Below are 15,581 nucleotides of genomic sequence, written 5' to 3'. Positions count from 1 at the left end.
CCCTGCTAATGGCTTGGGAGTAGCAAAGAAAGATGGCCCACATACTCCTGCCATCCATGTGAGAGACCCAGAATAAGCTCTGGCTCTTGTTTCTTCTTGGCCCAGCCCTGGCCATTGCAGCCATTGTGGAGTAAATCAGAGGATGAAAATCAATCTCTCTCTCTCTCTTTTTTTTTAAACTTTTATTTAATATAAATTTCCAAAGTACAGCTTATGGATTACAATGGCATTCCCCATAACTTCCCTCCCACCCACAGCCCTCCCACCTCCTGCTCCTTCTCCCATTCCATTCACATCAAGATTCATTTTCAATTATCTTTATATACAGAAGATCAATTTAGTATATATTAAGTAAAGATTTCAACAGTTTGCACCCACCCAGAAACATAAAGTGTAAAATGCTGTTTGAGTACTAGTTATAGCATTAATTCACATTGAACAACACATTAAAGACAGAGATCCTTCATGAGGAGTAAGTGCACAGTGATTCCTGTTGTTTATGGCGTCAGCAATCTCCCTATGCTCTTGTCATGAGTTGCCAAGGCTATGGAAGCCTTTTGAGTTTGCCAACTCCGATCTTATTTAGACAAAGCCATAGTCAAAGTGGAAGTTCTCTCCTCCCTTCAGAGAAAGGTACCTCCTTCTTTGATGGCCCGTTCTTTCCACTGGGATCTCACTTGCAGAGATCTTTCATTTAGGTTTGGTGGTTTGGTTTTGTTTTGTTTTTTTTTGTTTTTTTTGTTTTTTTTTTTTTTGCCAGAGTGTCTTGGCTTTCCATGCCTAAAATACTCTCATGGGCTCTTCAGCCAGATCTGAATGCCTTAAGGGCTGATTCTGAGGCCAGAGTGCTGTCTAACCCAACTTTTGAAAGATTCCTAATGAGTTAGATAAAATTTTTGGTTGAAATTCTTATGAAACCTGCATTGTTGAGATCTACATCATGACTAATTTTATCTGATGAAGAAAAGTGAACTCACTTCAAAGGGATATACAGTATATTTTATTTTCCTAGAAAGTAGATGCAGCCATATCATGTGAAGCAAAGTGAGGCTTGGAAGCTTTGTGATTATAATGAAATCTCATGTTAGTATTGTTTATTCATATACGATGTAGCTCAAATTCACACATACAGTCTGTAAGAGTTTTGTTCGTGCTAGGATAATAAATAACTTAAGGCTGTTCGTGCTAGGATAATAAATAACTTAAGACTGTTCAGGATTTCACACTTCAATTCATGACAAAAAGTGTATCTGAAAATGCCTATTTGTATGCATGATGTTCATGTTAGAGGTAGTATAAAAAGAAGTCTCCCTCTTCCTTGTTAGGTGTTCTCAACTCAGTAGGTTAATAAATATTTCTTATTGATATTGAGCCTAGTTATCTGAAATTCAGATTGGAGATTTAATTCAGATCAGCCTCCTTGAAGAAGCCAGTTTGGGGTCAGGTGTGGAAAAGGATTTGAGACCTAGGAGGTGTGTCATCTTTTAGAGTTCTTCCCATGTCCATTTTTCAGAGGTTAACTCACAATCCAGAGAAATAAACCAGCACTGACTTATTGTATTACAGCTCTCTTTGACCCATTCAGAAAAATATTGCCCTTCACAGCACAAAGGCCATCAGTTCTTGCTTAAGTTTTATCTTGCTGGATCTGATCTGATGGCACTGCGGACACTGCAGTCTGTTGTCTAAATTTCAAGTACTTACCATATGTCATATATTGCGCCTCAGCACTTGGGGCATCCAAAACTCTTGTCCTTGACTTAAGAAGTGGGCATGTGAACAGCAGTGGCTGCAGACAAGAAATCCAGAATAAGCGAAGCCAACAATCTTTTATTTTCCTGTAGCCTTACAAGCCACACTTTTTGTGCGACATCCAGAAACAGGGAAATTGCTGGTTAATTTTGATCCCAAAATTTTGGAAGTTGTTCGGGAAACTAAATGCATGATAAAAATGAAGTTGGATGTCCCAGAACAGGCAAAGAAAATCCTGAAGTTGGAAAATAAATTGAAATCAGACAAACTGTATTTGCAGGTAAGATAGATTATGTTTTCTAATTCTTTTTTATAAATTTTTTAAAAATATTTAATTTATTTTATCTGAAAAGTAGAGTTACAGAGAGGCAGAGGCAGAGAGAGACAGGTCTTTCATCTGCTGGTTTACTCCCCAGATGGCTGTAATGGCTGGTGCTGTGCTGATCAGGAGCCAGGAGCTTCTTCTGGGTCTCCTTCGTGGGTGCAGGGGTCCAAGGACTTGGGCCATCTTCTACGGCTTTCCCAGGCCATAGCAGAGAGCTGGATAAGAAGTGGAGCAGCTGGGACTGGAACCAGTGCCCATATGGGATACCAGCACAGCAGGCGGCGGCTCTACCTGCTATACAACAGCACTGGCCCCTCTAATTCTTTTTGAATTGAGTTTTTTGTAAAATAAAAATATATCCCTGCAGTTGGGCTAACATGATACTGAAGGAAAATTTGTTACTATTGTCGCTCCCCCTCTTCGTGGAGGAACGACACAGGACCCTGCATTGTTCTTTCGTCTGCTCGGCCCTTCCCGGGTTTGCTGCTGGTTCTTCCCGGGTTGGCTACCGTCCCTTCCACCTCCGTGGAAGGGCGGTTCCCCCTGCCACTTTCCCCACTTCCGCGGGGGAGCGGCACACCACTGGCCGGCTCTCTCGGGGGCTGCACAGGTGTTCCTTCAGATAGATGTTCCTCGTGCATGTTGTCTCTCTCCTCCTTTATAGTCCTCTTCCACCAATCCCAACTCTGCTACCCACAACGCCGAGTACGCTGCTCTCCTCCAATCAGGAGCAGGTCCTACAGTTTATTGGTTGAACTGGAGGCAGCTGTGTAGAAGCTGTTTCCTCCTCTCCCAGCACCATATTGTGGGAGAGCAGATGCATAGAATAAGTCTTAATTCCAGTAACTTAGTCTAGTCCGAGTTGCTCCCAGTTGCTCCCCACAACTATGATTGTTGACAGAATTAAAATGCTGACTTGCAAACTAAAGGAAAGATTGTAGATGGAAAGCAGAATGTGCAATTATAAATCAGACTTAGACTTCTGGAAAATGACAAGTGATAAAATAGCAGGTTTAAATAATTATTCTTTTTTTTTTTAAAAAAAGATTTATGTATTTTTTGAAAGGCAGAATGGCAGTGGGGGGAGAGAGAGAAAGAACGAACTTCCATCAACTGGTTCACCCCTAAAACCAAATCTAGGCCAGGCTGCAACCAGGAGCCAGGAACTCCATCCTGGTCTCCAACATGGGAGGCAGGGGTACAAGCACTTTGGCTGTCTGTTGCCTTCCCAAGCACATTAGTAGGAAGCTGTGTCAGAAGCAGAACAGCTGGGGCTCAAGCTGGCGCTCTCATAAGGGATGCTAGCATTGCAAACAGCAGCTTTACCTGATGTACCAAAAAGCTGGCCTCCCACTCCTGATTATTCTGAATATTGTAATTTTGTAGATGAAGTACAGTAAATTTTATATACTTAATCCTAGGGTACTAGTAAGATATAAATTAACAAAATGCAATGACTATAAAGTGAAAGGAGTTCAACACTGTGGGGTGAGTGGAGCATAGATTCACTTCCAGTTCAGTGATGGGGCAAACTAAAATTAAAAAAAAAAAAAGAAAAAGAAAATAGCTGACAAAAAGCGACATTCAAAAGTGGTAATCAAAATGTTCAAATCCTAATGCATAGTTTCTAAAAGCTGAAGAAATAAGAGTGAGTAGCATCAGAATTCTTTTTTTTTTTTTAAAGATTTATTTATTTGAAAGAGTTACAGAAAGAAGAAGGAGAGAGAGAAAAAGAGAGAGAAAGAGAGAGAGAGAGGTCTTCTAACCGATGGCTCACTCCTCAATTGGCCACAACGGCTAGAGCTGTACTGATCCAAAGCCAGGAGCCAGGAGCTTCTTCCAGATCTCCCTCGGGGGTGCAGAGGCCCAAGGACTTGGGCCATCTTCTACTGCTTTCCCAGGCCATAGCAGAGAGCTGGATGGGAAGTGGAGCGGCCGGACCTCGAACTGGTGCCCATATGGGATGCCAGTGCTTCAGGCTAGGATGTTAACCCACTGCGCCACAGCGCTGGCCCCAACATCAGAATTCTTTAGAAAGGCAGTTAAAACAGTGATGTTAGTTTCACTGTTCTTTGCTTTCTCTAGGAAGACTTTGACATCTATATGGGGAACTCAGGAAGACATGTTAGTGTAAGGAAGCTCCCACCAGCCCTATTAGTGACAGCAAAGACTGGAATATAAATTTAGCCATAGAGAACTGATTAAAGAACTGATTAAAGAAGATAAGCACATAGAAATTAATGGAAAATGATTACTCAATGAAAAAGAGTTCTATTTAATAAGTTACAAAATACATTAACTACTTTTATACTCAATAATATAATAGGTAAATATAGACTTTTCCTATTTCTGGCTGGGAAGAGTAATATGAATCTGCCATTTTTAATATGTCATTATATTTAAATCTCTTAGTTTAACCAAAGTTCATGTCTGGGCATATGGATATGTTGATAATGAAGTTTTTCTGAAAACTAATCTAACAGAATACCAAAGAAAATTTCAAAAACTTATCCTACAAAAAGTTACAATAAATTAAACATGACAATTATATTAATATGTGACGTTTTACTAAGAGGAATAGTAAAAGAGATAAGTATTAGAGATTCCCAAAACAGTTTTTAAAAATAGCAGTTTTAATGAAATTTAATTCACACGCCATACAATTTACTCATTTTAAAATATTTATTTATTTATTTGAAAGGCTGAGTGACACAGAGAGAGGGTGAGACACAGAGAAAAAGAGATCTTCCCTTTGCTGGTTCATTCCCCATGTGACTGCAACAGCCAGCATTGGGCCAGACCCAAGCCAGGAGCCAGGAACTCTACCTGGGCCTCCCATGTAGTTGGCAGGGCTCCAAGCACTTGGGCCATCTTCTACTGCCTCCCCAGGGATAATAGCAGGTGCTGGATCAGAAATGCAGCAGGCAGGACTTGAACTGGAGCTCATATGGGATGCTGGTGTCGCAAGCTGCAGTTTAACCCGCTGCACGACAATGCCTGCCCCCAATTCACTCATTTAAAGTATACAAATAAGTACTTCTAGTATACTTCCAAGTTGCACAATCATCCCCACAATCAATTTTAAAAGATTTTCATCACTCCTGTCTCCCTCCCCACAAAAAAAAACCCACACCCATATCTATTGGCATTCCCTGCCCATTTCCTTCAACTTTCTCCACACCTAGGCCCTAGCAACCACCAATTTACTTTCTGTCTGCATAGATTTGCCTTTTCTGAGCATTTCATACAAATGGAACCATACAACAAGCGATCTGTTGTGGCTGGCTGGCTTCCTTCATTCCTACGCATCAGTACTTCGTTCCTTTTTATGACCAAGTAATACTGCACCACTTTGAGCCTTTCTCTTTGTGAGTTTATTGATTTTTAAGTTGTTTCCACTTCTTGGCTGTATGAATCACACTGCTGTGAACCTCTGGACACAAGTACTTGTGTGGGGGTGTGTTCTCTTGGGGATATTCCTTGGAGTGAAGTTACTAGATTTCAGTAATTTAGTAACCCGTGTGGAGCCTTTTAAAGAGCTGATGGGGTTTTCCACAGAGGCTGTGCTGTTCTACATTCCCGCCGGCAGTCCGAGTGGTTTCCATTCTCTCTAGATCCACGCCAATACTTGTTAGTCTGCTCCTTTTCCTTTGTGTCATCCTAGTGGACAGGAAATGGCACTGTGGCGTGGTTTTGATGACAAGTGAAACTGAGCATCTTTCGGGATTTGGAGGAATGTCAGTTCAGATACTTTGCTCATTTAAAACTTTAAAATTGAGTGGCTTGTCTTTATTTTTGGGCGACAATAAAGTTTTTTCTGTGTTCCAAATACTGGCCTCTTATCATATATGCATGCTTGCAAAAATGTTCTACCTTTAGGTAGGTTGTCTTTTCATTTTTCCTTTGCAGCAAAAGACAAACATTTTACATTTTGATGAAGTTCAATTTATCTCTCTGCGTCTCTGTGTTGCTCTGCCTTTCAAATAAAAATAAATAAATAAAATGCTAAAAAATTACAAAGCTGTCAAAAATCATCATGGTTCATCTCTTAAAACTGTCTAAAAGAAAATAGAAAGCTTATTAATTCTGGTTGTGCAGAGAAGTTAAAAATTTATTTTGACTCAAGAGCACATGTGTAGCATCAGTGATGAGCGCGAAGACAAGGAACAGAAATGGGAAAATGTGTGATGACAGACATCACAAAAAGATAATTATCCACACTATTTAAAATACTATAAGTCTAGAAAGACAAATGATACACATGAAAAATGAAAATCTAGTTACTCCATTGACTCATTGTTTAAAGGAGCTGCCTAGGTAATTTACAGATGAGGAAAGAGTGGGGTAACTCAGTTTAAATTTAAATGAGTAGCTGTGGGCACAGGGCTGTGAGCAAACACAGGTATAACAAAACCTTCCTGGAATGAAACAAAAATCTGCTGCCTTAAAATGAATTAAAGTAAATTTTGCCATTCGAACTTTTTACAGGGACTTCTGCAGTATTATGATGACTTATGTCAGGAAGTGCCTTCTGTGTTTGTCAATCTGATGACCCCTAAAATGAAAAAGGTTGGTAATGCTAAAGGTACATATGGACTTTCCAGTTATTTAAAATTAGACTCTGGTTCCACAGATTAAGGATTTTAGAACACCTAGTCTTGTCTAGACTGCCTAGTTTCCTAGTTTTCTACTCTGACTTTACAGACCTGTTTTTTTTTTTTTTTCCAACAGAATGATTTGTCTAAGTTTTGTTATCTTTAACATTTTTCCCTAATTAATTTGAGAGGCAGAGAGACAGAGAAGAGAGCTCCCATTTGCTGGTTCACTCCCCAAATGCCTGTGACAGCTGGGGCTGGGCCAGACTGAAGCCAGGACTAGAACTCAGTCCAGGTCTCCCACATAGGTGGTAGGGCCCAACAACTTGAGCCATCACCTGCTGCCTCTCAGGGTGTGCATTTGCAAGAAGCTGGATTTGGGAGCAGAGCTGGAACTTGAACTCCTGGCACTGATATGGGATGCAGGTATCCCATCTGGTGTCTTTACCACTAGGCCGAATGCCTGCTCTGTTTTATTGACTTTGAAATAAATGAAATCCGAATCACGAGTACTTTCTAAAAATCTATGAGGATCACTTCCCAGGTAGCCAAAGATGTTTAAAGACAGAAAGTTACCTTTATTAGGCATAGCTGAAGGATGTAAAACCTGTACTGTTGGTGGATAATAAAGGAAAGCAGATTGTCCTGTTAATAGTGGAAGCTGTAACGATGTTGCTCTTTGCAGGTGGAATCTGTGTTGAGGCAAGGGCTCACAATACTAACATGGTCATCTTTAACACTAGAAAGCTTCTTTCAAGAAGTTGAATCAGTTTTGAATATGTTCAATCAACTTTTGAAGAAGGTATGATCAACAAATTAAGAAAAAAGCTACATATGTTAATGATCAAGATATAAATAATCTATTACCTATGGAAACTCTCTGAATGGTGTGACTTTTAACTACAAAGATTTCCATTAAGTTAAAAAATAATGTTTTATGTTTCTTTCACTGCTTTAATGTCTTCTTTTCATATGAGTTGCCTTGTTCTTGTCCTTGAAATGCTTTGCGTTTAGTATGCTGAAATTATGATTCAATTATGCCTTCAAGTTTAGAAAATGGGATAATTACAGACTGTTGAAGATGACAGAATGGAGTGCCTAAATATTAATAGCAGCAGTAATGCATCTGATACTAATAGATGAGACAAGTCATCTGAGTAAAGACTGTCTCTTGATTTCAGCCACATTGCCATGTATACCATGAATACTTTTTTGTTTTTTTAAAGATTCATTTCATTTATTGGGAAGGTAGAGTTACAGAGGAAGAGGGAGAGACATAGAGAGATATTCCATCCACTGGTTCACTCCTCAAATGGCTGCAATGGCCAGGGCTGGGCCAGGGCAAAGCCAGGAGCCAGGAGCTTCTTCCGGGTCTCTCATGTGGGTGCAGGGGCCCAAGCACTTGGGCCATCTTCTGCTGCTTTCCCTAGTGCATTAGTGGAGAGCTGGATTAGAAGTGGAGCAACTGGGATGTGAACTGGTGCCCACATGGGATGCTGGCATCGTAGGTGGCTGCTTAACTCACCATGCCACAAGGCCGAATCCACCATGAATTTTTTTTAGGTGTGTGTGTATGAATTTACAACATTGTGTAATAAATAAACTCCGAGTCTTTGGAGTCAGTTAAACCTGATTAGGGTTCTCTGCCTTTTACTAGCAATGGGTTTCTTCCCTGTTTACTTTACCTCTCTGAGCCTTGGTATCTTTAGCTGGGAAGCTGGGATATTATTGCCTCGTACACTGGAATGAAAATCAGTGGAGAAATTGTGTATAAGGTTGTGCCACATGGTGCTGCTCAATGAAACTTTAGTCCTATATCAAGCTTTCTTTGCAGATGTCCTCCTGAGATTTATACCAGAATATGCTCAGCTCAGGGTGTAAGCTTCCAGATTTAGTTCTGTTAATGCATGTATAACTCAAGTATAATGAGTTAATATAATGTATACTCAAGTTAATGAAGCTAGCTCTTCAGGAAAGAATCATGCTTTCTTCTTGTCGGTAGGTCAGTGACTTGTGTGAAATGAACATTGATACGGTTCTAAAGGAGATAGCCAAAACCATGTTAATTACCCTGCCCGAAAGTGGTGCTACCAGAATAGAAGACATGTTGACTCTCAATGAGGTATGCGCTTATTTCTTTTTTCTTTTCTTTCTTTTTTTTTTCTTTCTTTTTTTTTTTTTTTTGACAGGCAGAGTGGACAGTGAGAGAGAGACAGAGAGAAAGGTCTTCCTTTTGTCGTTGGTTCACCCTCCAATGGCTGCCGTGGCCGGCGCGCTGTGGCTGGTGCACCGCGCCGATCCGAAGGCAGGAGCCAGGTGCTTCTCCTGGTCTCCCATGCGGGTGCAGGGCCCAAGGACCTGGGCCATCCTCCATTGCACTCCTGGGCCATAGCAGAGAGCTGGCCTGGAAGAGGGGCAACCGGGACAGAGTCTGGCACCCCGACCGGGACTAGAACCGGTGTGCAGGTGTTGCAAGGTGGAGGATTAGCCTAGTGAGCCACGGCGCCGGCCGCGCTTATTTTTTATGGTTACAAAAATATGGGGTCAGAAACCTAAAATGTGAAGGGGCAATCTAAAAGTATAAATCTGGCTCAGTAGCATTTAGACATTCGAGCTTTTGGGGGGACATCCTCAGCTCCAAAGACTTAGATGGCTTCAATAACTTCAGCTCATGACAACACCCTAGATCTTATCTTACTACTGTCCTCAAGCTAAGGCTGAATTCCCTGGGGACCTGCCAGTGGTTCAGAGCTCTTCCTCTGTGCATGCTCCCTGACCCATGCCATCTTTCCCATAGTTTTAACTACAATGTACTCTCCCTTTAAATTACTTGGAAACTTAATCCTCAGAACTCCTTCTCTTGCCTCCATTTCCTAAATCTCACCAAGTTTAAGGTTTAACCTCGTACTCAGATTTTATTTTAATTTGTCTCTTGTTTTCCATACTTAGTACCCCATTCTTGGGTCAAGCCCTTAAAGTTCTTTTTGAGTTTAGTAATGGATGCTGTGATCTAACTGGTCTACCTGCCTCTACATGTGGTCCCATCATATACATTCATATTGCCATAACTATACATGAAACTCCTCAGCTTAAATCCGTGAATGACAGTGGCACCTAATCCTTAGAGGATAATATCTGACCTCCTCAGTATCACATCATATTGAAATTATTTGAATATCTATTTATCCTACGTTGACTTGAAATCACAGAAAGTCCATCTTTGATTATTTGGGGGCCCTTGCATACCACACAATCCCTCTCTGCTGCTGAGGTGGACACACTGCCCGATGCTACACCTGTCAGCCACTGGTGGTGTTGACTGGGTTAGAGGACTGCTCGGTTGGAACCATGGAGCTCCACTGGGCACTGAAGCAGGTCCAGAGGCTCTGTCTGCAGCTACTGGGCCTAGGATCAGGGCCTGTTAGGGTCTATTCAGTGCTGGGTTTTATCAGCCTGGCACTGAGTCCAAAACAGTCCTGTGATCTCTTGCTGTTTGCCTCAGGTCTAGGAGGGGTGTTAGAAGCAGGCACTTAGCTACTCAGGTAGAGCCTTGGTTCGTTATACCTGGGGCTCACAAATCACCAACTCTGTGCAATCTTGGGGGTGGTGATATCCCCCAAAACATGACTGACTCACCCAGGGTGCAGGTTTCTGCCTGATACTAGGTCAAGTCCAGAGACTGTCCATAGGCTCTTGCCTTGAGATGGAAACTGTGAGGATTTACCCTGTGTGGGGTTTACTAGCTCAGAACCAAGTCCCAAGACACAGTCCTGTGGCCCCTTGCTGTCTGCCTAAGGTTGGGGGAAAGTGATAAAGGTAGCACTCTGGCCACCTGGGTCCCACAGTCGCATATTCCCACAAAGTCACAGGGGTGTCCACCAATCCTGCCAGAGGCTGCAGTGACACAGGCACACCAAAATGAGTCGGATCTCCCTGCAGTGCAGGGCCTCTCCCTGAAGTCAAGAGGCTCAGTCTAGACTTACCTCGGCAGGAGTGAGAGGCCTTTGGGCTTTATCAGATGCCAAGTCTCAGCACCATAGGCTGGGTCCTGAGCTCCCTATCCCAGCCTCTCCAGGCCTCACCATGCAACTGGAGTTTAGCATTCTGTTGGAGAGCTGGGGATGGGAGACATGGACAACTCTTTCCTTCTAGCTTTCTTCAATACGACTTCTCTTATGATTTTAACAAGACGAGGCACTGTGCTCTCTCACCTGGCTTCCGTAGCTTATGGAGGTGACTTCGTGTGAGCATAGTTGTTCACATCTGTCTCCGTGGGGAGGTGGTCTTAGTAAGAGTCTCTTACTAAGCCACCGCTTTGGTTCTGATTCCTGTACTTATGTTTTCTTCTAAGAGTTTTTTTTATTTTTGGCTCTTAAATGTAGGTCTATGATCAGTTTTGAATTAATTTTATTTATGGTGTAAGGAAAGGATCCGATTTCATTCTTTTGTGAATGGATATTAAGTTGCCTCCACACCAATTGTTGTATCCCATTAATTTTATAATTAATACTGGAAACATACAGAAGAATGCATATGATATTCTCCCATTTGTTCTTTTTTTTTTTTAAGTAATTTATTTATTTGAAAGGCAGAGTTACAGAGAGATAGAGGCACAGAGAGAGAGAGAGAGGGTGAGAGAGAGACAGAAAAGGGAGAGAGAGAGAGGCTTCCCAGATGGCCACAATGGCTGGAACTGCGCCGATCCGAAGCCAGGAGCCAGGAGCTTCTTCTGGGTCTCCCAAGTGGGTGCACGGGCCCAAGACTTGGGCCATCTTCTACCGCTTTCCCAGGCCATAGCAGAGAGCTGGATCGAAGTGGAGCAGCCAGGATTCGAACCGGCACCCATTTGGGATGCTGGCACTGCAGATGGCAGTTTTACCCACTACACTACAGCGCCGGTCACTCCATTTGTCCTTATGGATATGTTATTTTTAAAGATTACTATGTTATTTTGTGGCGATTTCTGGAGATACTAGGGAAATGCTAAGACAGACATGTTTATTCAATTGCCAATTGTAACTAGTAGTATCTGGCCCCTTTTGTAGGGGATTTCAAAGCCAGGGGTATATATACACACATGCGTCAGTCTGCCATGGTCCCCTGAAGTGTCCACTTCTTTGTCATTCAATTTTCCCCACTAGACTCAAGCAGCATTCAGCAACCATTGCCATTTCAGTGTCTAGTGTTGTGTTTGTTTGACAACATCTTCTTTGTATTCCTTTGGCCTTCTGAGTCAGCTACACATGAAAGACTTTGGTATTCTTTTTCCTTTTCTTTGCTTGGACATTAGCCAAAGCTGAGCATTTAGCAATAGACAATTCTGGATCTGAAATGCTACGCCACTGTCACCTATGTCTAGTTATTTTAAGTGAAGTTAATGATCCTTTTATAAACTCAAGTCTTATTGATAATACTCCCAGTGTTTCGAAGTATCCTTATGTTAATAGTCATGTCTTTGTTTTAATAGACATACACAAAAGAATGGGCTGAGATTCTAAACCACAAAAGCAAGCATGTGGAAGAAGCTGTCAGAGAACTTATATTAATATTTGAGCAAATTTATGAAGTTAAGTACACTGGGAAAACAGCAAAACACTTACCAGGTAATTTCACAAGCTACTATTTGCATCACAAGAGCTATAGATGTGTGCTCATAGGGGCACCTCCTGCTTAGCAAATTACAGAATTCCAGACTCCCTGAAAGAAAGCAGATATTTACATATATTACATTGTTTGTACACACAATTTAGGGCCAGTAAGCTCTTTTTGTAAGTAAAGGATTAATCAGGGTCTTTATGACATCCAAGTTCCTGGATGTCAAGTCATCTTTGTAATCAAACTCTTCCATGGATAGCAGGCTCAGGCCTGCTGTGGTAATTTTTTTTTTTTTTTAAATTCTTGTACAGCATTCTAATCTTGTCATTTTGGATATTTGATTTATTTTACTTAAAAAAATTTGGACCAGGCAAGAGTAAAATCTAAAATTTTTCATGAATGTTGAAAACTTAATTTGGGTAAGACCATGTTTTAAGGCATCCCATCCCCCCTCCAACTCTGCCAAGACCTTTCTTTGTATAGAATGAGCTGTGTGTTTCTATTTAGAATTGTTTCAGGGGCTTGGGCTGCAGACAAATGGGGTCTAGTTGAAGATTGATTATTTGCTTCTCTAGGAAGCAGACATCATACACAGCACTGGTCTCTCTTCCCCAACTTTGATGAAAAACTGGCCTAAAGACTCAGAGGTGAACTCCAACTTTTGATTCTGCCCAAACCCTCATCAGCCTAGAGCAGTTTGCTTGAGTGGGAGCAAGAAACTTTCTCACTTCACCAGGTCTGTTGAGACAAACACTGTGATAAGGTGCCTGGATTATTTAAAGTGGCTGAAATAATTTTGACCCTACGGAATTTCCTGTTCACTGAATTTCATAATCTCACTTTTCCTCCAAGAAAGTCCAAGGTTATAATAATTCTGGTGACTATGTATTAGTAAGCCCAGGGGATAAGCCACTAAACTTAAATCCTCTTTGTCATAGCCATGGAATACCGGGGAGTTTTTGCTTCCTGCTCCTGAGGTTGTGGCTAAAGAATATAATACTTTTAGTTTTGCTCAGATTGATGTCTCCTAGATATTTAGAGACTTTGGACAAAATTGAAGGGGGTTATTGACTTCATTTTAAGGTTTTCCTTTTCCAAGCTCTAAATAAGAACTGACTACATAGAACTTTGTAGTCAGAGGTTTGCCTAGTTGGTTTCATAAAGGGTTGTGTGTGTCAGTCATGATGAATACTTGTCCTTCCTGCCACCCCCTGCTCAGGGAAGCAGTGGGAGGCAGGCTGTGCGGCACCAGGGCTGCAGTGTTCACAGAGTGTGCCGCCCAGAACGTGGAAGCAGACCCAAGCATGACTCTGCCTGATAAGATACCCACGTATCTGAACAGGGGAATGTGTGGGGTGTTGGCTTTTTTTGGAGTGTGAGAACATCACGGTCAAGCAGAGATCCTATGAGAGTGACCTTTTTTTAAGGAAGAGAGGGGCCGGTGCTGTGGCGCAGTAGGTTAATCCTCTGCCTGCGATGCCAGCATCCCATATGGGCGCCGGTTCTAGTCCCGGCTGCTCCACTTCCAGTCCAGCTCTCTGCTGTGGCCTGGGAAAGCAGGTCCTTGGGCCCCTGCACCCACATGGGAGACCAGGAAGAAGTGCCTGGCTCCTGGCTTTGGATTGGCACAGCTCCAGCCGTTGCGGCCATTTGGGGAGTGAACCAATGAAGGAAGACCTTTCTCTCTGTCTCTCCCTCTCACTGTCTGTGTAACTCTAACTCTCAAAAAAAAAAAAAAAAAAAAAAAAAAAAGGAGCATAGGAAGGAGGGGGGAGGTAGAGAGAGTGAGGAGAAAGGAGAAAGGGGAAGGAGAGAGGGAGGAAGGCTTGTAACAGTGGCTCTCAGTGGGGAAGGATTTTTGCCCCCAGGGGACATCTGACTGGAGACATGTCTAGGTATGTTAAAGTGTGAAAGGGGAGGGGTGCCACCTACTTCTAATGGGTAGGGGCCAGGGATGCTGCCAAACATCCTGCAGCCCAGCCCCCAACAACAATTATTCAGCCCAAAATGTCAATAGTGCTGAGGATGAGAAATTCCTGGGCTAAATGGGAATGCACAGCAGGTCTTCTTTCCTCCTAGAGGTCTTTTTCTTTTTTCTTTTTCTTCTTTCCTTCCTTCCTTCCTTCCTTCCTTCCTTCCCTCCCCCCTCCCTCCCTCCTTCCTTCCTTCCTTCCTTCCTTCCCTCCCCTCTCCCTCCTTTTTTTTTTTTTTTGACAGGCATAGTGGATAGTGAGAGAGAGACAGAGAGAAAGGTCTTCCTTTTGCCGTTGGTTCACCCTCCAATGGCTGCCACGGCTGGCGCACTGCGGCTGGCGCACCGCGCTGATCCGAAGGCAGGAGCCAGGTACTTATCCTGGTCTCCCATGGGGTGCAGGGCCCAAGCACTTGGGCCATCCTCCACTGCACTCCTGGCCACAGCAGAGAGCTGGCCTGGAAGAGGGGCAACGGGGACAGAATCCGGCGCCCCAACCAGCATTAGAACCTGCTCTGCTGGCGCCGCAAGGCGGAGGATTAGCCTAGTGAGCCGCGGCGCCAGCCTTTCTTTCTTCCTTCCTTCCTTCCTTCCTTCCTTCCTTCCTTCCTTCCTTCCTTCCTTCCTTCCTTTCTCCCTCCCTCCCTCCCTCCCTCCCTCCCTCCCTTCCTTCCTTCCTTCCTTCCTTCCTTCCTTCCTTCCTTCCTTCCTTCCTTCCTTTCTCCCTCCCTCCCTCCCTCCCTCCCTCCCTTCCTTCCTTCCTTCCTTTCTCCCTCCCTCCCTCCCTCCCTCCCTCCCTCCCTCCCTCCCTTCCTTCCTTCCTTCCTTCCTTCCTTCCTTCCTTCCTTCCTTCCAACTTATTTATTTATTTATTTGAGAGGCAGAATTACAGAAAGAGAGGGGGACATAGGGAGAGGTCTTCCATCTGCTGGTTCACACTCCAAATGGCCACAACAGCTGGAGCTAGGCTGATCCTAAGCCAGGAGCCAGGAGCTTCCCCGGTCTCCGACGTGGGTGCAGAGGCCCAAGGACTTGGGCCATCTTCTACTGTTTCCCAGGCCATAGCAGAGAGCTGCTGAAGAGCAGCAGCTGGGACTGGAGCTGGCACCCATATCGGATGCAGCTGGTCACACATCCCCATTTTTTCTTTTTTAACTTAGTTTAATTTTCAGTGCAGTGTGAGAAACACAAAGATATCAGTTCAGAAATTTGGAATACCCAAAATGTAAACAGGGAATTTTTTTTTAAACTTTTATTTAATGAATATAGATTTCCAAAATACAGCTTATGGACTACATTGGCATCCCCCACCCCCTCCGATGACTTCCCTCCCACCCGCAAC

General features: G+C 43.1%; 1 protein-coding gene across 3 annotated transcripts in view; it reads left to right on the top strand.

Annotated features, from left to right (window-relative positions):
- The window catches only part of DNAH8 (dynein axonemal heavy chain 8), a 336,932-nt gene that overhangs the window by 70,301 nt on the left and 251,050 nt on the right, over window positions 1-15,581 (top strand). For all 3 annotated transcript variants that reach the window (XM_089333967.1, XM_089333968.1, XM_051854776.3), the window contains 5 exons: window positions 1,845-2,032; window positions 6,566-6,646; window positions 7,358-7,474; window positions 8,675-8,794; window positions 12,140-12,275. In XM_089333967.1, the coding sequence (XP_089190093.1) occupies window positions 1,845-2,032; window positions 6,566-6,646; window positions 7,358-7,474; window positions 8,675-8,794; window positions 12,140-12,275 (642 nt within the window). The remainder of the gene's footprint in view (window positions 1-1,844; window positions 2,033-6,565; window positions 6,647-7,357; window positions 7,475-8,674; window positions 8,795-12,139; window positions 12,276-15,581) is intronic.

The sequence above is a fragment of the Oryctolagus cuniculus genome, chromosome 5 (assembly GCF_051225735.1).
Source record: "Oryctolagus cuniculus isolate XC-2025 breed Fujian yellow rabbit chromosome 5, ASM5122573v1, whole genome shotgun sequence".
Lineage (NCBI taxonomy): Eukaryota > Metazoa > Chordata > Mammalia > Lagomorpha > Leporidae > Oryctolagus > Oryctolagus cuniculus.
The sequence above is the reverse complement of the archived record's forward strand: the minus strand, read 5'-3'. Positions and strand labels throughout refer to the sequence as shown.